General features: G+C 35.7%; 4 protein-coding genes across 5 annotated transcripts; 3 read left to right on the top strand and 1 right to left on the bottom strand.

Annotated features, from left to right (window-relative positions):
- On the top strand, positions 7–2291 carry LOC107643240 (uncharacterized N-acetyltransferase YoaA). Its single transcript, XM_021123285.1, is given in 2 exon segments — positions 7–1533; positions 1635–2291. A coding segment is annotated over 1 exon segment (516 nt). The 5' UTR covers positions 7–993; the 3' UTR covers positions 1510–1533; positions 1635–2291.
- LOC107640308 (uncharacterized mitochondrial protein AtMg00810-like) lies at positions 2953–3918 on the bottom strand. The gene has a single exon (XM_016343840.1). It carries the CDS (start codon positions 3916–3918, stop codon positions 2953–2955), a length of 966 nt encoding a protein of 321 aa, XP_016199326.1.
- Positions 9521–11637, top strand: LOC107640309. 2 transcript variants are annotated; one of them, XM_021103476.1, is made up of 6 exons: positions 9522–10280; positions 10346–10408; positions 10649–10733; positions 10861–10934; positions 11132–11175; positions 11565–11627. In XM_021103476.1, exons 1-6 carry the CDS (start codon positions 10140–10142, stop codon positions 11593–11595), a joined length of 438 nt encoding a protein of 145 aa, XP_020959135.1. In that variant the 5' UTR covers positions 9522–10139; the 3' UTR covers positions 11596–11627. The 2 variants fall into 2 exon arrangements, with proteins under 2 accessions (XP_020959134.1, XP_020959135.1); XM_021103475.1 differs by having other exon boundaries at positions 9521–10280; positions 11132–11637.
- LOC107640310 (protein ALP1-like) lies at positions 17063–27463 on the top strand. The gene is made up of 4 exons (XM_016343842.1): positions 17063–17280; positions 26502–26568; positions 26659–26884; positions 26982–27463. The coding sequence occupies exons 1-4, from the start codon at positions 17063–17065 to the stop codon at positions 27461–27463; spliced, it is 993 nt and encodes a 330-aa protein (XP_016199328.1).

Genomic DNA, 27639 nt, shown 5'->3' on the forward strand with positions numbered 1-27639 from the left:
CGCGAAAAAAGGGAAAATAGAAAATGGGCTCAGTTATCTCCTACACTCCTACAGAGATCAAAGCTAAGACGGGGAATTTTGGGGTTTGGAAACGTACCTCCCCTTTCCGCCCTCCCCGTTAACATCTCTATGTAATACTTTATTCTCTAGGTATTGAAAAGTTTTTGGCCGTTGATATCCCTAAATAATACTTTATCCTCTATTTATAGAAAATTTTTTGGATTCCTCACTACTGTATCAAATTAATTATTGGAAACAAATACTTAACATGGTAAGGTGAATTTTTTCATTGATGAACTGATCTGATTCATCCGGCGACTTCTCTGTAAAAAGATCTTTTCAATAAAAATTTAACTACTATGTCAAGTTATTAAGTGTATATGATTTTTGCTACTGATATGATGATATTGAGAAATTCATGTTAAGATCCGCTTTATCATCAGTCAATAGTAAAAATTGATCCGTGGCATGCATGTTCAAGTGATAAATTATTTTCCAACTATTAAGGGAATATAAGTGAATAAAAATTGTAGTTTATAAAGAGTTCCATTATTATTTTGTCCTTATTTGTTAGGAAGTTAAAATAAAGAATAGAATGGTGTTGTAGGAGTCAATTTAATGTGAGAAAAATAACCCTAAATAAAGAATCTTCATTCTTCAAGTAAGTAGATAGATGGATATGTCGTTAGGTTATTGTACGTGTTTAATTTATTGATCATTTCATGAAATAAGCTATGACTGGCACATGTATATAGCCCTGAGTAGTCCTCAGCGGAGCCAATTTCATTTTCACTTTGAGAAGGGACACGACGACCCACACACACATGCATTGAAGGGTATCCGCGCCCGCCTTTGTTGACCGAATCAAACAGTAGTAGTAGTATGTAGTATTCAATGAATTCTAGCTAGCAAGCAGGTTCAACGTAGGCAGTCACTGCTACTGTATATTAGCGTCTATACTGGAATTTCTTCAATAACTCTGTCCTGGAATAAATGGAAAACTACAACAATCAAGCAGGAATTTGTGTGCGTCCATTTAAGGTATCTGATGCGGATGACTTGCTTACATGGGGAAGCGATGATACAGTCACGCGCTTCTTGAGATGGAACTCCATCAAATCCAAACAAGAGGCAATCGATTACATAGAGAAGGTTGCTATGCCTCATCCATGGCGCCGATCTATATGCCTCCATGACCGCTCCATTTGATACGTTTCGGTGAGGCCCGGGTCGGGTGATTACCGGTGCAAAGCGCATGTGAGCTACGCGGTGGCGCCGCAGCACTGGGGGAAAGGGATAGCCACGGCCGCTCTGAGGATGGCCGTACGGGAAGCTTTGAAGGAGTTTCCGGAGGTGGTGAGATTGGAGGCCTTGGTGGAGGTTGAAAATGAGGCCTCTCAAAGGGTTCTCCACAAAGTTGGCTTTCACAAAGAAGCCTTGCTACGTAAATATGCCTTCTGTAAAGGGCACATCAGGGATTTCCTTATGTATAGCTTCTTTCCTACTTGAACAGTTAACTTGCCTCCTCCTTCGTCAACTCCGCGATTCGCAGCTACAATTCTAGTGATGTCATGATCATATGCTCCTTCTTCATCAACCACTACTTGTTACTGTTTAATTGATATTCTAGACTTAAATGTTATCAAACCGTGTGATTTATAATAGAATTTATAATATTACTTAAGCTTTAGTGCTATATACCTTTACCTTTATTTACTAATGGATGGATACTTTCCCGTGGAAAATTAATGAAGAAAGGAAGTAAGAGCGCCGATATACTGCTTTCATTCCTTCTTAATGCATTGAATTTAAAGGAGTAGACAAAATTTCTGCATTTTTTGATGAGATTATAATGCGAAAGAGAAAATCTTTATTCCTTGTTAGGAAATGCAGGGCAACAAATAAAACAAATATAAAATAGAAAAAGTCTAGGAAACAGCAACTTTAGGTCAGCACGTAATCAGCAAAAGAAAAGTGAGTAATCCTTAATCATTAGATGAAATCTCACACAATTAAAATTATTATTGATAGTTATTTAATGGTTACAAATCACAAAAATTACTGGCCCTACCACTGTGATATATTATGAGCACTCAATTGCGAGCTATTGCGAGCTAGCTATAAGGCTCATTCTCAACGCAACTTATTCTCCCACTCTAGAAGCTAAGGTGAAGAGATATATACCGAAAGAGATCCAACAATTTCGAAAATATGGTCACATGGTGAGTGGCTATGGAGCATTTAGTCAAGCTATGCTATTTAACTTTCTATTTGTGGGCTTGTCAGGCTGCCATTGCTGACTGCAGAATCTGTATGTGTGTGCTCTTTATTTTATCCAAACCCACCACTCACTCTGATGCGCACACACGTGAGCGTCATTATATTAACGCACCAACCCCCCTCTTGTTTCATGATGCCACACTCAACTAGTGGGGGGCACATAAGCAAGAAAATCTATAGTGAAATAAAAGAGAAGAGCACCTTTTCCTTCTTATTTGGCCTTTTGTTGGTGACGAAATTATAAAGAATAATGCTAGAAGAAAGCAAGTTTTATGATTTGTAGTAATCAATTAGTTATTATATTGATATTTTAATAGTATAAAATTCCATCTAATGGTGTGTGATTATTCACGTTCCTTTTGCTGGATAAGTGCTGGCCAAATTTAAATAAAAGTGCTGACCTCCTAAACATTCTCAATTGAAAATGAGAAAACAGTATTGTGGGTTTAGCCCTTTGTATAATTGTATATGTTAGGAATTGAAGTTGTTAGAAATAAGAGAATAGTCTGAAGATGTTTTTGTGTGTTATTTGGTGTGATCAAAAGATACAATGTATAAGAATATATATAGGTGCTAGAAGAATTAGAGTAATAAAAGCGTAATAACTTACAATAAATACACTGATATGCTAAATAAATATAAACGATGCTAACTGATCTTAATTGATTCTAATTATACTTTAACATTCTTCTTCAAACTCAAGTGCGAGCTAAGAATACCATCTTGAGTTTGGATACTAGAGTCCGAAAACGAGTAGGATGATGTTTTCGTGAAGATATCAGCAGTCTGATCTAAAGTTCCAACAGTTATGAGACGAACAACATCAATAAGGAGACGTTGCCAGACAAAGTGACAATCAATCTCAATGTGTTTGGTGCGTTCATGAAAAACATCATTATGGGCAATTAGAATAGCACTGTAGTTGTCATAAAAAATGTCAGTTAGGGAGGATTGAGGAGCACCCAAGTTTTCGAGAAGCCAACGAATCGAGACAACCCCAGCAATGGTGTCAGCGAGAGCATAGTATTCAACTTCGATACTTGATCGAGCAATGAACATTTGCTTCTTGACTCGCCATGAAATGAGAGAGTCAACAAGAAACAAACAATAATCAATAGTAGAATGACGATCAGTGGGATCACTAGCCCAATCAGCATCTGAGTACGCTTGAAAGGTTAAAGATGAATGGGCAAAAAAATAAAGGCCATGAAATAGAGTGCCTTTAATGTAGTAAAGAATGCGAAGAACTGCCGCATAGTGAGTAGCACGAGGAGCCGACAAGAACTGGCTAAGAACATGAACTAGATAGGCGATGTCCGGTCGTGTGACAGTCAAGTAAACGAGACCTCCAACTAACTGTTGATAAAGAGTAAGATTATCCAAAACAGTGTCATCTATAAGAGTAAACCAAACATTAGGCTCAAGAGAAGTAGACTCAGTATGACTATCTGTAATGTCGGCTCGAGCAAGAAGATCCGAAGCATACTTAGCTTGAGAGAGATAGATACCATCATCTATGGATATGACTTCAAGGCCAAGAAAATAACTGAGAGAACCAAGATCTTTCATCTCAAAAGTATGGTGAAGGGATGCTTTAAGATCAGAGATACCATCAACATCATCTCCAAAAATGATCATGTCATTAACATATAAAAGTAGAAAAATAACCTCACGTTCACTTTTACGAATAAAGATCAGAGAGCATTCTCATGAGAGCTGCAAGTGAAACTGAGATTGCATATAGTGGTGTTGAGCTTTTCAAACCATTCACAAGGAGCTTGCTTAAGACCGTAAAGTGCCTTATGAAGGAGATAGACTTTGCTAGAGGGACAAGGATATCCCGGGGGGGATTTCCTATAAACCTTCTTCCCCATTAAGAGATGCAATCTTTATATCCATCTGACTGAGAGACCATTTTTTTACTGCAATAATGGCAAGGAGAGCGCGAACAGATGTGAGACGAGCCACAAAAACAAGTATCTTCATAATCAATACTATACTCTTACGTACATCCTTGAGTAACTAATCGTGCCTTATAACGGTTAATAGAACCATAAGAGTGAGTCTTGATCTTGTATACCCATCTACTACCCATAACTTCCTTATCAGAAGGAGGATCAACCAAGTCCCAAGTGTGTGCTTTTTCAAGTGCATGAATTTCTTCCTGTATTGATTGTTGCCAATTTGAATTTGAGGAGGCTTCTCGGAATGACGTAGGTTCATAGTGATAAAGAATAGTAGAAAAACAAGGATAATCAAGAAGATGAGGATGTAGCTTTCTTATCCTAGAAGAACGAGTGGAGGGAGAAGGCATGACAGCAGGAGCAGAAACATCGTCCGGTCTAGAATCATCGAGAAATGGAGAATGCGGAAGAGTAGAAAGCTCAAGAGGTTGACTTGAGATAGAACCTGTAGTATCATCACTTGAAAAAAGATCAACATTGAGGTTAGTGAAAAACGGTGACTAAGTAAAAGGAATGGACTCAAAAGAAGAGAAACTAGAGAACATGTGATGCTCCCAGAATACAACATGACGATATATACGAATACGTCAAGAAATAGGATCCCAACAACAATAACCCTTGTGTTCAGTGCCATAACCAAGGAAACAACACATGCGAGCCCAAAGTTCAAGTTTATTATGTTTATGAGGCTGAAGAAGGACAAAACAGACACAACCAAAAACATAAAGAGAGCTATAATCTAGAGAAGTATGATAAAGATGCTCAAAGAGAGTAGTGTTACCAAAGACAGAAGAAAAGAGTCTATTGATAACATGAACAGTAGTGAGAACAACTTTACTCCAAGTACGCTCAGGACATGAAGAAGAAATAAGCATTGTACGAACAGAGTCAAGAATATGCGTTTAGCTCTTCTATTTTGCTGAGAGGTACCAGGACAAGAAAACTCAGATAAAATATCATGTTCAACAAGGAAATTTAAAAGTTTGGAGTCACGATATTCAACATTATCGCGTCGGAAGATTTTAATGACCTTGAAAAAATGAGTTTTAATCATAGTGACAAAGTTAATATAAAGTTGAGGCAGCTCATGATGATTAGTCATCAAATAAACTCAAGTAAAACATGAATAATCATCAATAAATACTACAAAGTATTGAGCCCCTTCCATAGAAGCAGTGAGAGTGAGACCCCAAACATCAAAGTGAATAAAATCAAAAGGAGAACAAGCAAGAGATGAATTATTATAAAAAGATAAAGCTGATTGTTTTGCACTTTGATAAGAAATGCAATCAAAAGACTCATTATGAATTTGACCTAAAATACCCATAGACATAAGAGGACGCAATTTTCTTTAGGAGCTTTGGGCAAGATGGCGATGCCACAAGAGAATAGTAGAAGGAGATGAAACAACACAAAGATTTCACGTAGAAGGAACATGAAAGTTCTCGAGCTCAAACAATCTTTCGATCTTACATCCAATCCCGATGACCTGTCTTGTTCGATAATCCTGCATACAACAACCAGAAATAGAGAAATTGACATCAAAATCGAGATCAATAAGTTGGCCGACAGAAATAAGATTAACGTTTAATTTGGGTATAAAATAAGTATCAGGGAGATTAATATTTGACAGTGAAATAAAACCCTTATGTGTCGCATGCAAGAGAAAACCATCAGCAGTGTTGATAGAAGATGCATTTGAAGTGGTAGACAAAGATGACAAAAAATGATGCAAAGGAGACATGTGATTAAAGCAACCAGAATCAAAATACCATTTGGAATTACTTGCAGGAGTGGAAAGAGCAACAAAGGTATTACTAGAAAAGGAGAGAAGTTGCATAAGAAGAAACTCAATGTTGAATGGAGAGATAGACGGTGGGTTGAGAGAAGGAGAGTTGGTGGTCAAGTAGGACAGGTAGTAATCAAGTGTTCGAAGAGCTTACAATAATGGGAGAACAGTTTTGGACAATTGAAGCCAATGTGACCTTTCTGTTTGTATTTACGACATTCAATAAAAGGACAGTCTGAGAAGGAGTGCCCAGAGCGGTTACAATTTTGACAAAATTTACCCTTTCTGTCGGTGGCAGGAAAGACAGTTTCACTCTCAAAGCAAGTCAACCACAGGCGTGTTTCTTCAGACTTAAGATGAGGAAGCGCATCTTCAAGGCTAGGCAAGAGATTATAATGAAGAAGAGAAGCTCTAATCAACTCGTAATCATCAGTAAGTGCCATAAGAAACTGTATGAGACGTGTTCAGTTGCAATATTCTTCATATGCCTGAGCGTCAGTAGAAATCTTTAAGAACAGACTCTCAAGAGGTCAATTGATCCTAAATCATTTTCATTTGAGCAAGAAAACCAAAAATCGCATGTCCACATTCTTGTTTAAGGGTATAAAGCTCCTTTAGCAGTTGGTACTGATTGGAGAGGTTAGAAATAGTGTAACTTTTGCCAAATGATCCCATACATCTTTAACAGTTTGCCCAAACTCTAAATGAATGCCTAGATTAGAGGTGTTGGAAACCAAGTGATAATCTGATGATTTTTACTATTCCAAACTTCCAATTACTCTACAAAGTCTTTCTCAACATCCTCCTTAGATTCGGAGGTCCCATCTTTTGATTTTTCAATCACAATTGGCTTAACAGGACAAACAACATCACCAGTCACATAGCGCGATAACTTGCTCCCTTTAAGAAATTCTCTCATAGCTTCAACCCAATGAGCATAGTTGGAGTTATTAAGAATAATAGAATAGGCTGAAAAATATCTGATTTTTCCATAATAGCAGAAACAAAAACAAAAAAATAAGAGAAGAAATTGTAAAATCGGGATAAAAATCGAGAAAACAGATGGCAGAATTGAAAAAGGCTCACCAAAAAATCTTAGAAAGGGTCTCACTATGTGCCACGTCACCAGACACGTGAGAAGCCATATCAGCAATGAAGGACACGTGGCAGTGTCTGCATGGAAGAGGAAAAACACGGTAATGCTAACTCAGCAGGGTTGACACGCAAGTCAACAAATGGCTGGTTCGGGTCAACACGCGGATCCAAGCGCAAGTTGGATGCGGATCTGTGGGATGCGCGGGTTGCGACACGTGGAGGCTTCTACGCCGTTGATCTTGCATCGAATCCGACGACGTTGAATGCATCTGAAGAGGAGAAGAAAAAAGGCAACGGCAGCGACTTGCGACGGCGCGTTTGAAGGTTTCTGATGTTGGGGTTAGGTTCGTTGGACTCGTGACGACGAGACAAAGACGGTAGGAAGGGCGATGACGAACCAAAGCGTCGGGAATGGATAAAAAATCAAGGACAAAGAATATTGCCGAAAAAAATGACTATGAACTAATTTTCATAGAAAAAGAAAAGAAAATTTATACTCTTGATACCATGTTAAAAAGAAGAAAGTAGTTTGAAGAAGGTATTTTTGTGTGTTATTTGGTGTGATCAAAAGATACAATGTACAAGGGCATATATAGGTACTAGAATAATCAAAATAATAAAAGCGTAATAACCTACAATAAATACATAGATATGCTAAATAAATATAAATGATGCTAATTGATCTTAATTAAGTTCCCCATAGGGTTTTTCTATGCTCTACTAGGATTTTTTGGAAGTAATCCTAATTTCACAATTTGACGTGCTCAACTATCAAGTGTGTTACATAGACCACAATCATGGCAACGAATGCTGCTTTCTCAGATTCAGGTCAACGCACAAATTATGATGATGAAGATCCAATCGTAGTCGTAGAGAAGAAAGATATTCAAGTAGGGGTAGAAAGATGTTCTAGAAGCTTGGTGGGGAGACTTTGGGCAGACAAGCAATTTTCAGTAGGAACAATAGAACCAGCAATACAAGCTGTTTGGCGACAACCAGAAGGATTCAAGGTAATTGATCATGGTGGGAATGTGTTCCAATTCTTCTTTCAAGACGAAAAAGATGTCATAAGGGTCGAACGGGATGCATCATGGCTCTTTAAGAATTATATTTTAAACTTAAAATGGTGAAAGGAGGATGAACAGATTGGAGATCTAGATTTCACCCAAATTTCGATGTGGATTTAATTTTGGGGGCTGCCGGACCACTACAAAATGAAGGACATAGGATGGAAGCTCGGATGCTCTTTTGGGGATGTTCTAGATGTGTATATCTTCCAAGTTTGAGGCAAAGAACACATCATAGTTAAGGCACAAATCAGTTTAGATATTACTAGACCGATTAAAAGATCCCTGCGTATAGTCGGCCCGAATAAAAAGGTGTTAGAAGTTGGTTTGAAGTATGAATGGATGGAGAACTTTTGCAACTATTATGGTTATGTGGGACATAAGGCAAGGATGTTTAATTTTCAACTTGATGATTCTTTAAAAGGAGAGGTTAAAGAAGAAAGATGGGGCAAATGGCTGAAATCAGATTAATAAAGTCGAAGAGAGAATCTCACAGAAGACAATTTTGACTCTAAGGTACCGATAAATGAGAAGAGTAGACAAAACAAGGTTACAAAGCCTATTCCAGTGAACCTGATCAGGAGTTTGGCTAGTTTGTCAATCCAATCACTGCAAAATCGAAAGGAAAATGAAGGAGAAGAGGTAATGAGTAAGAACCGAACACTACAAAGTGAACACTTACCAGAACTCCAACTAATCCAAGTGCTGCAGCCAATGATAGAAAAACAGCATTTGGAAAACTACCAGGAAAAAAGTGGGGACTCGGGAATGGGGAGAGAAGGGGAAGGATTTGTGTTCAGAAGTAAAGAGGATAGGAGTGCAATTATGTATAGGGAGAAGGGACAGAACTTGAAACAACTAGCTCGAAAAAAATTCTTGAAGGTGACCGGAAGCAAAAGAGGTCCTCAGGGAGAAAGTATGACTGCTAGAAAAAAAGAAGATATGCTTAGAAGAAGATGAAGGTAGCACTGCTGAAGAAGGAGAGAATGCCACCCCACATTTGGCACCCAAGGATCCATGAAGATGATGATGTGGAACTATCGGGGTATGGAAAATCCCCTGACAGTTCACAACATACAAGGGATCTGTAGATCCCATTCCCCTGAGGTAATATTTTTATGCGAAACAAAAAATATTACCTTGAATGTAACTAGCCACTGCAACAAAGTTGGATATCAGTAGGTTTACTCACTACAAGAAAAACACCCATTCAGCCACACTTTTTTAAGCTACATTTGAAAAGCGTAGCCTATTCATAGAATAGCCTACGCTTTTTTCAGTGTTGCCTATTTTTTAGAGAAAAGGAAACACAATTCTGACATCATTTAAAAAGTGTAGCCTTAGGTATTATAGAAATCACTTATAAAGCGTAGCCGTATGTTAATATCTATGGGTACACTTTTATATTAAAGAGAGCGCTTTTTAAAAGTAGCCTATTTGTTAAGTTTTGGGTGCGCTTCAAAAGTGTTGCCTAATGTATCTAAGTCAAATACCCAATATATAACACTTAGTAAATTTTTGAATTTTCACCAAATGATACAACGCATACAAACACTTAGCCAAATAAAAAAACATAACCCTTAGCCACTGAAAACATAACACTCGATCATCACTACCCTTAGCTTTTCCCTTCTTCGCGCCACTCATCACCCCCAAATCAGAGAATGGGATCGCCATCACCAGTCACCACTCACGGCGTCACCACTCACCATCTCCACCAATCACTCATATTCGTCACTCACCACTCACCACGCCGTCACTCACGCACTCTCATCCTCCCTCAACTCACACACACGAAAGAGAAGAAATCAGAAAAGGGGAGCACAGAAAGAAGAAGAGAAGAAGCGAGGAGAAGGGAAGGAAGGAAAGAAACGACGACGCCGCCTAGGGCTCCACCGCTGTCGAGCGCCAGTGAAAGAGAGCTCAAGGAAGAGAGAAAACGCGATGGAGGAGAGAAGAAGGGGGTTCTCGGTCGCCGCTGAAACTCCACCGCCATTGCTAGGGCTTGTTGCCTTCGCTGTTCTGCCACCGTCGGGCTGCTGTTCCGCCGCCAAGGAGCTCGAAGGGAGTACCCCGTGTCACCAGGTAACCATTCTCTGTTCTGTATCATCTCTTTCTCACTCATTCTCTAACTTGCTCTCACTTTTCAGTTCGAAAGTGTGTATGATTTGGATAGTGATGATGAACTGCAATGGCTAAATGAGATGGAGATGGTATGTATTAATTTTCAATTGGTTCTATAAATTTTTGGGGGTTTTGGGGTCTAATTTTAGGTTTTCTAATCTTCTAATTAGTTGTTGTTGTTCTTATATTGTTCCATGTTTTTACTATCATAATTTTGGCGTCAAGCAAAGGATAGATTAAATAGACTTTTTATCTTATTTTCACAAATAATAAAGGGGTCTACTCTGCTCTCTAATTGATCTCACTGTAGTTGATTGGTGTCATTTCAGGCCACAAGCAGAACTAGATCGCTAATTTGGAAGCTTCACAAATTAGGGAGAGAGCAGTTGACAGGATTAATAATGTTATTGGAACGTATGAATTAATTGTTTGTACTGTATATTTCTTCAGGGGTTTATTGTTTGTTCATTTCTCTTAGTATATAGCTTCAATCTATTGTGCTCTATTGATTATAATCCTTTTTCCCTTTTAATTTGTGCAGTTTCCATTTCTTCCAGATACAACGATTTGATGCTCAGAATATTTTCCAAACACCCAGATTTGTTCCCTGAAGAGGTGAGTATCATTCACGGGAAGAAATCAGACTTTTAAAGAAAGTATTGATGTTTTAGAGGAAGTGGTATTCTCTTTCTCCTTCATCACTGAATCAAAATTCTTATTTCTTAATTAATTGGTGAATTCCTTATTGCGTGTGATGATGGTATTAGGGGTAGTGCTAATTTTGCTACCTCCTTCTTCAAATGTCAATGCAGTTTGAGCATTTTGATGATTTCACTATAGCTTCTTCATGGGAAAGGTTTGTTTATTTTTTGAGCCCTCTTCGTTCAAATTTGCATGAAATCTCAATTACAAGACACTTTATAGCATTACTGTAAGAGAAATGGTTCTTTGTGTTGAAATGATGCTACTCTACTATCATGATAACATTATTCTTTTATGTTACTTAATAAATTTATTTTGTAGGTTCATTTCTAAAATTGAGGCAATTTGTCGTCTTTGGATGGCTGATGGTCCTAAAAATTTATTTTGTTTATTTGTTTTGCCTTCTGGGTGATGCAGGCAAATCTTTTGATTGAAATTTTACTTTTTATGATCTGCAGTTATGTTTTGGTGTAAAAGAATTTTTGGCATGGTTTAACACTATCTAATTTTTCATTGAAAGATTAATGTCTTGTATATCACTAGCTCATTGCTCCTCAAAGTGCAAGTGGTGTAGTTCTTGATGCACCAGAGGCTAGCAGGCTGTTGAGTGTTGTTGCGATTGCTATGTCAAATAGTTTGAGAGACTATGGTGGGTTTCTTTCTTCTCTAATTGCTCAAGATCTCTTCACTTGTCCATCTTAAATGAAGTGATCTGACTGTTTAACCATTTGATCACTTACCTTCTTTCCATTTTGCTATTTTGGCTCTAGGTTCTAGCTGATAGGTCGCCTGGACTGCTTGACTTCCACTTAGACCTTGTAAGCCTGGAAGCTACGACTAAGGTGTTGATTTATGCTTGGTTGGAAAAAGAAAATTATTCAACTGCTAATTGCTAGTTTGGTTGGTTTATTGGTTTTGTTTCACTTTGTTCCCCTGTAAAACTGAGCACATATCTCCTCCTCTGACTTCTTGCAATGATATGTGTGTCACTTCCGTTTGTTTGTGGCTGAAAATTGTTTGTACAATTCTGGTTGTTGTATTTCTAATTTTGTGCACTTCCGTTTGCTATGGCTGAAAGTTATATTGCTATTTTTGGTTCTTTTATTTTCACCATGAACTAGAAACATGGGATGAGTTGGTATATATGAATTTTTCCCTATTTTTTTATTCATCTGCCGATAAAAAGCAAATAATACTAGCTATGATTATAGACTTATAGTATTAGTATTTTCAAATTAAAGTTATTAGCTTTAATTTAAAAAAATGTTACAACAGCAGATATAGTATGTATAACATGATAATAATATATTAAAATTTTAGTTTTTAGGTGCTAGTCCTAATCATGTTCTATATGTTGCTGCTGCATGTAGTAGTAGTAGTTGGAGGAGTAATAATTGAAGATTGGCTTGTGTAGGAGAGTTTAACTTTTCAAATGTGAAGAGAAGTGTCAATCCAAGAGGAGTTTCTAGAGGCTTGGCACTGGCTTGGAAGGAGGATAGAGGAATTTCAGTACGATCCAGTGATGACTTTTTCATCCATTTTGATTGGTTAGACATTGCCAATAAAAAACGATAGGAAGTAATGGCAGTTCATTTACACTGTGACAAGAGCATTTGCTCAGATCAGTATCAAAGAATCCTAGATATTAAGAGCTTAGCAAGCCCCTACTTTCTTGTGATAGGAGATTTTAATGTCATATCCGCCTATCATGAAAAGGAAAGGGGACGCAAGAAATCAGCTGCATCAATTGAGGCTTTTAATAATTTTATTAATGATAGGGAGTTATTGGATTTGGGATATGAAGGAAGGAAGTTCACATGGAGTAATTGACAATACGGAAAGAATCTTATTATGGAAAGGATAGATAGATGCCTCTCTTCTCTCCAATTTCGATCAGATTACTCGAGAGCAGCAATTCTTCACCTAGAATACTCGGGTTCTGACCACTATCCATTATTATTGATGGTAGATAAAGAGGTACATAAAACTAAGAGAAGGTTTCAATTCCAAGAAAGGTGGTGTGATAGTGAGGAGGTTCGGCATATCGTGGAAGAAGCATGGCACTCACAATTTGAAGGCTCTCCAATGTTCAAATTCTTTTCAAAATTGAAGAAATGTGGACATGGACTAGTTGAATGGCAAAAATCCAGTTCTAACAACTCTCAAAAGGAAATTTCAGAATTGAGAAGCCAAATAGAACAAGAGAAACTCAAAGGCACAGGAACAGACAGAACAAAGATTCTTCAATTAAAGGAGGAGTTATCTGAGGCCTATTTAAAAGAGGAGAGATATTGGAGAGAAAAATCCAAAATTCAATGGTTGAAATAGGGTGACCAAAAAACCAACTTTTTCCATGCCAAGACTCAAACCCAGAACTGAAAAAATACAATTTACAGGCTGCATGATGTTGATGGAAATTTCAGATTAGACACCGCGGGTATAACTCAGATTGCTATTGAGTACTTCTGAAATTTGTTCACATCTTCAAACCCCAGACCAGCCACGGGCAAACTAGAGGACTTGGAGGCTAAGGTGGATGAAGAAAAAATCGAAGACTTACTAGACGGGTCACAGAGGAAGAAATAAAAGATTTTACTAACACTTCTGGGAGATAATTAAAGATGATCTTAATGCTGCCATAAAGAGCTTTTTCACAGGGGGAAGGATGCTGTGAGCAATGAATTATACTCATATATGGCTAATCCCAAAGGTGCCAAACACAGAATCCATGACCCAGGTTCGTCCGATTAGCCTTAGCAGTATTTTCTACAAGATTATTTTCAAGATTCTTGTTCATAGAATACAGGGTATGTTAGATAAAATTATTAGTTATAATCAGAGTGCCTTTTATTAAAGGGCACCTGATTAATGATAACATCCTAATTGCCCATGAATTTATGAATTTTTTGAAAACACAAAAATTATGGAGACTATGAGATGGCAGTAAAGTTCAATATGAGTAAGACTTACGACAGAGTTGAATGGTCTTTTGTTTGGGAGATTATGAAGAAGTTTAGTTTTTGTAATAAATGGGTGGACTGGATTAAGGAGTGTGTTACCATGGTGTTCTACTCTGTTACTGTGGATGGACAACCATATGGTTTTTTCAAACCATATAGGGGATTGCGACAAGTTGATCCCCTCTCCCCCTACCTTTTTTTACCTTGTGTAGAGGGACTTTCCCATCTGCTCCACAGAAGAGAATAGAGGAGAGAAATCTCAGGTTTAAGATTTAATGGTAGATGCCCTATAGTCAGCCACTTATTCTTTGCAGATGATTCCATTCTCTTTTGCAAGGCAAATGAGGTAGAATGTCACAAGTTGATACTGGAGTGCTATGGTGATGTTAGTGGACAGGTAATTAATTTCTCTAAGTTATCTATTTTCTATAGCAAGAACACTCCTAGTTCGACCAGAGAATTTTTGTCTCATTTACTTCAGATCCCACACGTAGGTAGAAAAAATAAGTATTTAGGACTGCCAGCAGTGATTAATGGATCAAAAACTCATACCTTTAATTTTATAAAGGAGAAAGTTGATAAGAAACTGCAGGCTTGGAAGCGATCATTATTATCGATCAGCGGGAGAGAGGTATTAATTAAAGTAGTGGTTACGGCAGTTCCGATCTACACTTTGAGTTGTTTTAAGCTCCCGGACACACTGCTAGACGAGATTCAGAGAAAGATGATAAATTTTTTGTGGGGGCAAAGGGGCTCAGAGAGAAGATTACAATGGATCAGGTGGATTATAATTTGCAGAGAAAAGAAGTATAGAGGCTTAGGTTTTAAATACTTATAAGCCTTTAATTTAGCCATGTTGGCTAAACAAGACTGGAGAATCTTCATGAAATCTAATTCTCTAATCAGCAAAATTTACAGAAGCAAATATTTTAAATTTTCTTCTTTTCTACGAGATGACACAGGTCGGGACCCTTCTTGCGCCTAGAGAAGCCTGCTAAAAGGAAGAAAAATTATCAAACAAGGTATCCGTTGGCAAGTGGGGCGAGGCTGTCAGATTAGAATTATGGAGGATTAGTGGCTTAAAAATGTGAAGTCAATATCCGAACAACAGCAAACATTTACAGACCCAAATTTGATTTGGATTAATCAGCTCATTCATAATAGACAGTAGAAGGAGAATATAATCATAAATCATTTCAATCCAGAAATTGCATCAGAAATCTTACAAACTGCTATTATGGAAGTCGAAGAAGATCGAATTACCTGGGAAAGTGAGAGGGACGGCAAGTTCACGGTGGCTTCTGACTATAAAATAGCTTTTCAAATGGTGCATTCTCCAATTAACCAATTACCCGATCTGTGCAGGGAAAAGAGTCTCTGGAATTCATTGTGGGAACTCCAATATCCGCCGAAGATTAAGGTATTCCTGTGGAAAGCCCTTCATGACGGCATCCCAGTTTGTCGTCGACTTCATGAAAGGCTACCAGAAATCTGTCCTAGATGCAACAATTTAAGGGAAAACATAAATTACTACTTAATTGATTGTCCAAGGTCACAAGAAGTTTGGCAAAAGTCAGACCTGGGAGCTTACCTGGGGCAAAACAGCTCAGAGGAATTTTGGGTGCGATGGAGCCAGTTCATGGAAGGAGCACGACGAAGACATCATTGGAGGAAAAATTTAGCACTGGCAGCAATTATTCTATGAAAAATTTGGACTGCAAGAAATCTTCTTGTCTTTGAGAACAAAAGCACTTCACGAGATTTGATTATCACTTCAGCGCATGAATTCATGGAGGAGGTCCAAAAGAGAAATAAGACTTAATATATGTGTATGTTTAGTCATGTTTGGTTAAAGATATGCTAATTGTTTGAAAAACTCTTTCCTACACTATTGTATGGTTGTCCAATGTGAACCCACAACTTTTGTTTATTTTCCTTTAATAAATAAATATCACTTTGCCTTTGAAAAAAAATTGATCTTAATTAATCCTAATTATACTCTAAATCTATAGTGAAATAAAAGAGAAGAGCACATTTTCCTTCTTCTTATCTGGCCTTTTGTTGGTGACGAAATTGGAAATGAGGGACCAACATTGTGGGTTTTGCCGTTTGTATAATTAATTGTATTTTTTAGGCAACAAATAGTTAATTGAAGTAATAATATAACAAATGCATTAATACATTATATCACCTTTTTTCTTCATTTGTTCACATTCAAAGTGAAATTGAGAAAATGTAGGTTGGGAAAATCTTCAAATTCTTCTGTATACTCTATTTCTAAAAACTTGATCCATCTGAAAGATAAAAGGGTTTTATATACATGAGAGAGTATTATTAGTGATCGGTGAGAGGGCGTTTTGCTTCTATTACAAAAAATAATGTTGAGAGGTGATTGAATTCTGTACGTGAATAATGGTTTGCGATTCCTCATGCAAACATCAGAATATTATTTAAGGACATCAATTCTAGCGTTGAATGATTTTGTGCATGATTGATTGAGCTAGAAAAAGTGGATTTGAGGGCAAAGACAATTGGTCCTCCGAAAAGTTGTCCAAGGTGTTCTTGGACTCACTGCTAAGTAACATCTAATTGAACAAACTACTCTCGTTTGTGGATTTGCATTGTTTTAGCTTATCAAACCTCTATTTGGTTTTCGGCCGATTCTTTAGTGCTTTTTTTATTTTGGTGTGGAAATTGTTCAATTTATCTTTTTAAGATAAGTATCAAATATTTTTATAGAAAAGGACAAATAGGTTTCTGACCTTTTTTTCCGCGGATGTTTTCATCCCTGACCATTTAAAAATATTTTTAAATCTCTGATATTCATAAAACTTGGATGGATGAGTTCCTCTGTCCAAATGTCTCCGTCAGACCCAACGAAAAAGTCTGACATGGCTCCCATTCTGATGACTTGGCATCACGTGTGCACACGTGGACTAATAAGTAGAAGGGTAGTTTCGAAAACTGGACAAATAAGTCCTTCTCCCTCCAAACTACGTCGTTTTGCATTTGGTCCTAATCATTAAATTGATTGTGTTTCTTCGTGTAGGTTGGTGGTGAAGAGTTCTACCTGCATCAACAATGGCTGACAATCTGGATTTAAATGCGGTTCCAAATGATATATTGGATTCGGTGTTAGCGAGCACAAAGAGATGTCGTCGGAGGTTGATGAAGGGTGGTGAAGCTGTGACGAACAAGGTGGTTGATAAGTCCAATAAATCATCGGATCCAAAGGAGAAAAAGAGTGGTGAAGTTGAAAAGAGCTCTAATTCTTCGAATGTAGTTAGAACTTCACTGAGGTTGGCCAAGAGTAGATCCAACTAGACTCTATCTTATGTAATTAGCTACACAGTTGTTTTCTTTGTTCTTAATCTTTTTAGGGTTTTAGGGAGAAACAGGGCTATCTTTTTCAATTTTTTTTATTTTTAATTTTTCTTTTGCCCTTTTTATTCTGGAAGCTTCTCTGATCTGTAGGAAAGTAAAGAATTTTCGACGATTCTAGCACAAAAATTTACATCATATTTATTAAGATTCTTGACTTGTACATTTTGTTTAGAACAGTATAAAACAATCTGAAACAATGTCATGTTTTATAATAGTCTCAAGTCTATGCTACCAAACTGTAATTTATACTCAACGAATCAAATCAATACGGTGTAATTTTGGCGATGAACCCTTTCATGAAGCAGCCCTAAGGATCCATGTCTTATGATGAAAACTTGCTATACAAATTACCTCCAATTTTTTGCTAACAAAGGTCTTTGAAACTTAGATACAGTTGGGACAATTGTTTGAGTTTGGCCAATCTGCATGATTGCTCAATAAAGAGTGAGTGGGTTGATGAACTTTCCCATGGGACCATACCATATTCATAAGAAAAATCATTCATTCATTCATCAATAAACGCAAAACGAAGTAGTTTTGAGAGAGAGGGACTTATTTATCTAGTTTTCTAAACTATCCTTCCACTCATCAGTCCACGTGTGCATCTGTGACGTCAGGTCATCAGAACAGGAGCTACGTCAGACTTTCCGTTGTATCTGACGGAGGCATTTGGACAGAGGGACTCATCTGTCCAAGCTTTATGAAGGTCAAGGATTCAAAAATATTTTCAAATGGTCAGGGACGAAAATGTCCGTGAGGCAAAAGGTTAAGGACCTATTTGTCATTTTCTCATATTTTTAAATTATTTGTTTTTATGTTTTTTAAAATTAAATATTAATTTCTAATTTTCTTTTCAGCAAATTAAACACTAAATTTTAGGCACGGTAGCAATTACCATGAGTTTATTAGATTGGCCTCTCTTTTCTATTATATTGTTTATTATATCCCACTTTTGGAGATAAGTTTTAAAGTAGTCCCTGAAGTTGTACTCGAATCTCAAAGTAATCCCTAAAGTTAATAATTACCCAAATTTATCCTCAAAGTTGCACTCCGGAATTCATAGTAGTCCCTGAAGCATTTTTTGTTCATCGGAACCTTGAAACGACGTCGTTTTGAAAAAATAAAAGAAAAAAAAGAAGCGTAGAAAAACGTCATCATTTTATATTTAAAAAAAAAAACAACAATCCCCTTCTTCTTCTTCAACTATGTTCTTCTTCTTTTTCTTCAAGAAATCACAAAAATAAAAACCAGCAACACAAAATATCACCAAAAACCTCAGCATTAATAAAAAAAGATCAATCAAATTAAATAGTAAGCATCAATCAACCTAAACAGCAACAAGCACAAAAAATAGCAACAATACAAAAAAGCCAGCAATAATTACAGAATAGAAAACAACTAAAATTAACCATTGTTGTTATATTGAAACAGGATCAGCAGCAACAATCACCCAGAACATTAAAGAATAATGATTGAATAACTAAAAAAATTAAAAAAAATTCATCATGGCTGAGAGAGAGAACCGTGCCAGAGGAGAGAAGAGGGAGGTAGAGGGAGACAGAGTGAAGATGGAGGCTGGCGAGCGGCGCGGCAACAAGACGAAGGCAGCAATGATGACAGAGAAGGTTGAGGCTTTGTGCCTTTGCCTCTACTGTGTTTGAGTGTGAGAGACTAGGTTGGATGGGAATGAGCGGCGCGGCACTGAAACGGAGGCCGACGAAAGACGACAACAGTGAAAGTTGACGAGAGCTCTTGTGAGTGAGAGAGTATGGTTGAAGAGGGGGAGAACGTCAGGTTGGGAAGGAGAAGGGGAAAGGGAAGGACCTCAGGTTGAAAAAGCAAAAGAGAAAGAGAAAGGAGAAGGGCGTCAGGTTGGAGAAGCAGAAGGGGAAGGAAAAGGGTTGGGGGAAGAGAAGGGTTAGAGGAGGGAAAAGGGACGGGTTAGGGATGGAGAAGGGGAAGGGGAAGGTTGGGGAAGGGAAAGGAGACGTGNTTTTTTTTTAAAACGACGTCGTTTCAAAGTTCTTATGAACAAAAAATGTTTCAGGGATTACTATGAGTCCCGAAGTGTAACTTCGAGGATAAATTTGGATAATTATTAATTTTGAGTTGAAACCTATTTTGGCCCCTGAAATTTTTGACCGGCCTTAATTTCGACCCCCAAATTTATAGTTACCCAATTAACACCCTCAAATATTAGATTGTGTCCCAGGTTTGCCCCTGTGGCTATCTCCGTTAACAGAGATCTGATGTGGCACGTTGAGTTGACAAAGTGTGTATCCACGTGGCACCCAACTTGCTAGAATGGATGAGTGATGAGTGAACGACGTGGCAAAAGTTGAATGAACTCAATTTCTCTAGCAAAGTCTCGAATATACTGGGAAAAGAGGGTTTGCAAATTGAGTTTATTCAACTTTTGCCACATCATTCACTCATCACACATCCATTCTAGCAAGTTGGGTGCCACGTGGATACACGCTCTGTCAACTTAACGTGCCACATCAGATCTCCGTTAACGGAGATAGTTACGGGAGCAAGCGTGGGGCACAATCCAATATTTGGAGGTGTTAATTGGGTAACTATAAATTTGGAGGTCGAAATTAAGGCCGGTCAAAAATTTCAAGGGTCAAAATAAATTTCAACTCTATTAACTTTAGAAATTATTTTGAGGTTCGAATACAATTTTACAGACAACTTTAAAACTTAACTCCACTTTTTGTTATCAAAAGTGGTCATACTTAATTAGTTCGTTCTATCTAGCCTTCATGTACTTTGATTAGAAATATAGTGCTGCTTTCTGCTTGTAGCTTCAGCTCTTAAGTATATGTATGTTTAATTTGAACTGACTATTCTAAATATATTTTTATTCACTTATTCTTTAATTGTCATGTTATTCTGGTTATTGTACTAAACCGGAAATTTGGCATAAGGGGGAGCGGTTTGGAGTTTTATGGTTGACCTATTAATGTATCTAATTAAAGCTTATCCAAGATGAACTACGGTGATACTTATGATGTGATAACTAAGGATTTAACTTCATGGATTCTTTGTTTCACTATCTTTCAGAAGGTACTAGTTAAGTAGTTAGAATTTCGTTCTTGTGGATTTTAAATTCCACCACAGATAATTTATATATTTATATTTGTGTACCCAATATCCATATTAAAAATAGTATTGTCTACCATATTTAATTTTTACACTACATGATACAAAAATAAAAAGTGAAGTTCACACTTTTTTCTTTCATCTTTTAGACAAGTTAGGTACCAACTTTTTATAGGGCTGCACATGGATCGGATAATATCCGCATATTCGCAGTAATTATCCACATCCAATCTAAATTTTGCGAATATTATCCGATCCTCAGAGTCATCGGATCGGATCAGATCCAATCCGCACTATGATAGGATCAAATTGCGGATTTGGCAGTGATATTCGCAAATTCGATCCGCAAATCTGTATATCCGCACATCTCATATAAATAGCATAGTTTAAGAAAGTAAACCCTAATGTGATATGAATTTTAGTGTGTTATTTTATGAATTTTATGATATCTTGTTTTTAATTTTTATGTTGTACTTCAACTTAGAATAATTAAACTTAAATCTTGTGTTATTATTTTGTTTTTGTTATTCAAGAGAACTTTTATTGATAATATTTTAGAAGTAAATAGGTTTAAACAGGTAAAAAATAAATTTTCTGGATATTTTTTTGTAAAAACAGCGAAACAAAATCTTAAAATTGTTTTTTTGAATTATGCGGATATATCCGATATCCGATTCGATCCGATCCGCAAGTATACGGATTGGATCGGATTGGATCCAGCCTGAAAAATTGTATATCGTATCCGATCCGATCCGGTGAGTGCAGTGCGAATCGGATAGAATTTTAAGTTATATCCGATCTGTATGTAGCTCTAATATTTATTTAGATACTACAGAACTTTCCATTAAAAATACACATTATATTTTTAATTAATTCTCCATTTTTTTAATGTACCAGAAAAAAAAAAAAAGTGAAGTAGAAAGCGATGCGAGTGTCGGCAAGAAAGACTAGATGAAGTGTTAAAGTCCCTTTTCTTTGTTTTTTGCATGCAGGATTGGGTTCAAGTTTGGTTGTATATGACAAGAGACAAGTAACTAATAGGAGAAACATGTCCTGAATAAAGGAAAGCACTGATGAGCTTGAAATCCACTCGTACAAAAAATGGAGATAGATAGATAGATCGAGGAGGGTAGAAAAAGATATCCAATTGCTTGAAAGTGAGAAGCAGAAATGTGATGTTGCTGTCAAATCACATAAATGTTGTTTACAGTAGGCACTAATAGCTAGCTGTAATGTGAATTAGCTTCTGAGGACACTGGTTTTTTGTGGCCAGTACTGGAATTGCCGGACACCTACTAGCAGGGATGGATAGTGGGGGCAAGCGTATCCATTACGATTTGAAAATTTGTTGAGTAGTATATAATAATAATATTGATTTGTTTCTATTAAATTATTAAATTTGACTCCACAATAATTTTTTATTTAACTTTTGATACTTAATAGTCAGTTTAAGAATTTTATATTAGATGTTTATTAGAATGATCAATTCTCAATTTAAATAAGATTGATGTTCTTTTTTAGAAATGAACTCAAAAGATATTATTTATCTTTTCTTAAAATTAATTTTAGTTTTTTTTTGTAGCAACTACATTAATTAAACAAAATTTTCCAACTATAGATATCAGTGAGAGTTGACTTTTGATTGTACGAGAAGTGAATTTCTAATAACTGTTTGGTGATATATAAAAGAGGCATTTCGATTGTATTGTTAAAAAAAATTATTCAGTTTTTTTTTAAAATATGAAACCTAAAAAATAGAATTATAAATTATATATTATTATTTAAATTATTATTTTAATATTTTAATTTGTAAATTATATATTTTGAAGAATAATAATATTTTATAATAATAAAATATAATTATAACAATAATTATGTTATATGTATATAAAAAATAATTAATTTTACAGTTATCAAATGAAAAAATTTAAAATATTCTATTAATAATAAGTTTGTCATGTGTCTTTAAAACACATATTAGCTAAACTTAAATTATTATTATTATGTTATATATATTTTATTTCCACTGTCAAAACTTTCTAGATCCGTCACTGCCTACCAGATATACGTGCCTGCCTCTCCCATCTTTGGGAAATGAATGACAATTGCTTCCTTCAATTTCTTCTTCAGCTTGACTCAACACTGTTTTTGTTCTTTTGTTTTTATGCTTATGTAGTAAGGAGGAATTGTTTTAAGTAGAAAAAGTATCTTTTAAATCTTGAAAGATCAAGAAGTAAATAAAATTAATAAAAAATATAGGAGTCGATTCACAAATAAAATATAGTATTAGTTAGGACAAATTTAAAAAAAGTACACTAACTTATTTATTAAAGTGATCAAAGTCCATCAACATTTTAGATAGAAGGTCATTAATAGATAAAATTAAATTGGGTTGAGATCACTAGATAGCCTAGTTTGGACCACCTAGAAGCAGACAATGTTTCACGCGCGGAGGAGAGGAACTGGTTGAACGGCGTCGAAGCAGAGATCGAGATTTGGCCGAGTTGAAGTTCACCATAAGGGAGGCAATGGACGACATAGGACAACTAACGACGCAGGTACGTTCTGTCGATCACCTTGAGTTATTTATGGTTCCATAATGTCGTGGGAGGTTGGTATAGGTATGCTCCCGAAATTGGTTTCAATTGGGGGATCGTGCCTTTACTACAAGAAATACCGTTAAAATCGACAATCAATATTGAAAATCGACAGCAAAATCGACGGTGTAACATGTCGCTTTTAACCTTGTCAATTTTTCAAAAATCAAATAAAATCGCCGGCTTGTCAAACCGTCGATAAATTTTAAATAAAATCGACAATCTTTTCATCGATAATATGAGTTTAAGATTTTTACATATTTAGTAAAAGCGACAAACTTGTCGCCAATAATATTAAATAAAATTGACACATCAACTGTCAATTTTGGATTTATTAAAATTGACAAGAAAGCCGTCGATAATATGATTAAAATATTGACAAGTTTTTTGTCTATTTTTTATTTTCTTTTGTCAATTTTGAATTTAAAAAGCGATAATATTGCCGTCGATTTTAATGGATATAATTTTTTTCATTTTGAAAAATAATAGACAATTAAATATTAGATAATGAGACAAATAAACTTTTAAATACAAAAATAAAATTTATAATAAATATTAGATAATAAATTTACATACTTATCAAAATAATAATAAATAATCCTCTAACTTAAAGATTTAAGACAAGATAAATAATTAAACTTCACTAATAATACAAAATATTCAAAACAAAGTAAATAATCCTACTCGTACTCGTCTAAATAGTTCTCATCTGAAGTCATCAAGATCGTCAAAATTATCCTCCATATGAGCACCTTGTGGTTGTCCTGGCGGCTGCAAGATAGGTGGGAGTTTTCTACCTGGGGCTACGCTTTTCTGGGAGTTTGGAAAAGTAAAAGGAGGAGGTAGAGGGACACGTGATCCAGACTACTAGGACCCATGGCCCTCACATACTCAGTCAAACTACTGAGTTGATGACTAAACTGATCTATCTGTGAATTATTGGTATTGAGATCCTCGGCAAGAATTCAACAATCTGTTGCCACTCTCTTTTTCTCCCTTTGATAACGGTCTTCAAACTCTCTATATGTAGCGGCATATTGTTCAATTTTCCTATTGAGTATTGTGATTTGTTTCTAAGATCCAAAACATCAATGCTGGTGGTCGTGGTTGGTCGTCCGATCCATCAACTCGGAGTCGCACCATGGAAGAGTTCCTTACCTCACTCATGCCATATATCCTACCTCTTTGTTTTCCAATCACTGTTTTCAATCCATATGCTTTCCTCAGAGACAGGTGGTGGATCAGTTACACCAGCCTCTATAGCAGCATGTTAACTCTTGCTCAGCCTGAAACATGTGTTCTTGAAATGTCTCCTAAAATGAGAAAAAATGATTGATAAATTACTTTAAGTATCAACAATGCAAAAGTTTAGAGGATATGTGACAAAAATAAATCTAAAATTACAATGAAAAAAGGTATCAAGTAATTTTTTTTTGCACATTTCAATTTACAAAAAAAAAGCAATTACAATAAAAAAAAAAGGTAAGTTACTTTTGTCGTTCGGGAGTGTTCTTCGACCTATTGAATTCTATCCTCTTTGCGAGTATCGGTATGCTCAAAAAATTCATCCATACGCGATGGTCTTTCAAGCGATTGATTCTACATAATATAAGTAATAATTAAAAGAAAGAAGTTGATATTATTGTCAAAGGTTTAGAAAAAAAAATTACAATATACAATTTTTTTCTATCATTGGAAACTAACAATGCCATAATCAGCTAAGATACATATAAATATCATTGAAATGAATATTAAAAAATCATTCAAAATCATTTAAGAAGGTACCATTATTACACACGGCAGGTTGACTGCTTTTAAACTGGTCATTTGATTCTAGATTCTAATCCAAAACATTAAGGTAGCGTTTGTTTTTGGAGACAGTATACAAAGACATGGACAATAAATGTTTAAAACGTGTTTGGTAGCAGAGACATGGATAGTGGACATATTGTCTCTGGAACAGTTTTTTTAATTTTAGTGTCCACTCTTTTATGGAGGACAATGATGGACACGGGAATTAACAAAGTGGACACAGATTTTTTAATGAAAATTCTTTCCCATTTTATCCCTACATATTATTATTATTCCATTGTTACCCTTTTTTAAATCATATCATAAGCCCTAATTTTGTGTTGTGCAGCAGCCTTCTCCTCCATGATTATCTTCCCCTTGCTCTCTGTTTCGTCTCTCCTTCTTCCTTCTCTTTTTCAAATTCTTTTTTTGTTTCACTTCCCAGGTATAGCTCTCTGTCTCTTCTCTTTCTCTTTCTCTTTGATCTCTGTCCCTTTCTTCTTCTTCTTATTTCTCTTCTTTCTCTCTGTCTCTTCTCTTTCTCTTTGCTCTCTGTCCCATTCTTCTTCTTCTTATTTCTCTTCTTTCTCCGGTGTTCTATTGTTTAGTACTTTATCTTATTCTTCTTTCTTTTTCTTTGTTTCTTTTTCTTCTTTTTTACTGCTTCTCCTCTTTATTTTTTTGCTCAACTAATTTAACTACAACATTTCAAAAGCAAAATATTTATTAGAGCTTGTCACAACTTTTGGAATTCACGTGTTCTTCTTTTTCTCAATCACGCAGGTATATAACTCTGCCTTTTCTCTTTGCTTCTTAATTTCGTTTGTATTGTTTTACTTTAAATTATTGGGTTCTTCTGGCTTCTGTTATTTTTATTTGTTTATATTGTTTGTGATTTGAAAATGTAAAAATTGAATATGGACATGAGAAATGGTATTTTTGGTGTCAAAATTTTTAATTTATGCAGTCCTGCTGTGAATGAATGATTGAACATATTTTGTTTAGAATGGAATAAGGAATGAAAAAAAATTATATTGAACTCTTCTTATTGATTTGAATGCAAAAATAAAATAATTAGTTGGTGATGTTGTTATTTTTATTCTTATTGATTATTTATAGTATTTATGTTATTTTATAATAAATTATGATTTAAATTTTTTATTTGTTGTTAGGGAAGAATGGAACCATTGGACTACTCTGAACAATTTAGGCAATTTCTTTTTTTTTTATTATTTTATGATTGAGATTGAACTTGAGACAGCCACAATATTAATTTTGATGTTTGCATTTTTTTGTTTGAGAAATAAGAGAAGGAGACATTTGTTGATTAGGAATAGAGAAATTAATACTAATCCCTTAAGACGGAATGTGTTAAGCCGCATAATAGGAGGAGGCGATAGAAATTGTATTTGGGAATTAAGGATGAGCGTAGATGCATTAGGAAGATTATGTGAGTTACTTAAAGTTCAGGGTGGATTAAGCGATGAATGTCATGTAAATATACCAGAGCAAGTGATTATATTTTTAATAATTTTAGCTCATCATAAAAAGAATCGCACACTCCAAGTTAGATTTTATAGGTCAGGAGAAACAATAAGTAAGTATTTTAATAAAGTTTTGACATCGGTAATATGTGTCCAAAGCCTGTTGTTTGCAAAGCCTGTTCCTGTTCCAGATGACTGCATAGATCCCCGATGGAAATGGTTCAAGGTACGTCTAATGAAGAAACGCGGTTGTGGTTTTGTATTATATATGGTCTGGTATAGAGATAGTTTTGAACCTTCAATTTCTTTGCTTTAGAACTGTCTAGGAGCATTAGATGGAACATATATAGATGTGACTATCCCTGAAGAAGATAAATCAAGATACAGAACAAGAAAGGGTAAAATATCAACCAACGTCCTAGGCGTATGCAATCGAGATATGAATTTTGTGTACGTACTTAGTGGATGGGAAGGATCCGCATCGAATTCAAGAGTCCTTAGAGATGCAATTTCACGTCGTAATAACCTCAAGATACCAATTGGTATGTAATAGTTAAATTTTAGGTAACAAAAACACTTCAAAATTTTTAATTCATAAAATTTTCTTAATCCTCATAACGTGTCTCTTTTAATTTATAGGGAATTATTATTTAGTGGATGCTGGTTATACTAATTGCAAGGGGTTTCTAGCACCATATAGGCAAACTCGATACCATGTACAAGAATGGGCCTATGGTAGAAATGCGCCTAGAAACTTTCGAGAATATTTTAACAAGAAGCACTCTTCAGCTAGGAACATTATTGAACATTGTTTTGGTTTATTGAAGAAGAGATGGGCAATTTTGAGGAGTCCTTGTTTCTACCAAATCAAAACACAAAATAAAATAATTATTGCTTGTTGTTTATTACAAAATTTTATTCGGCTTAATATGGACTCCGATCCTGAGGAGGACGTATCACTTGAGAATGAGCAAGTGCTTATTGGAGAGGAGCATGGTGATAACCAAGATGGCGATGATGAAATGATTGATAGTGTAGAGGACAGCAATGAATGGAATGTTTGGCGAGACAACTTAGCACATGAAATGTACAATGAGTGGATGTATAGCCGAATTAATTAATTGTCATATGATTGGCTTATTTGATTGAAAATGTATATTATTGATTCATTTTGATTCATTCTCTCTAATCTTAATATTCTCTGAAATCTTTATATTCCTGTATTTGTTACTTGTACAATCGTCTTCTCTTCCTTTTCCATATTTTTCTTCAACATAGTGTCAAAGTGGTAACATCA

The sequence above is a fragment of the Arachis ipaensis genome, chromosome B05 (assembly GCF_000816755.2).
Source record: "Arachis ipaensis cultivar K30076 chromosome B05, Araip1.1, whole genome shotgun sequence".
NCBI lineage: Eukaryota > Viridiplantae > Streptophyta > Magnoliopsida > Fabales > Fabaceae > Arachis > Arachis ipaensis.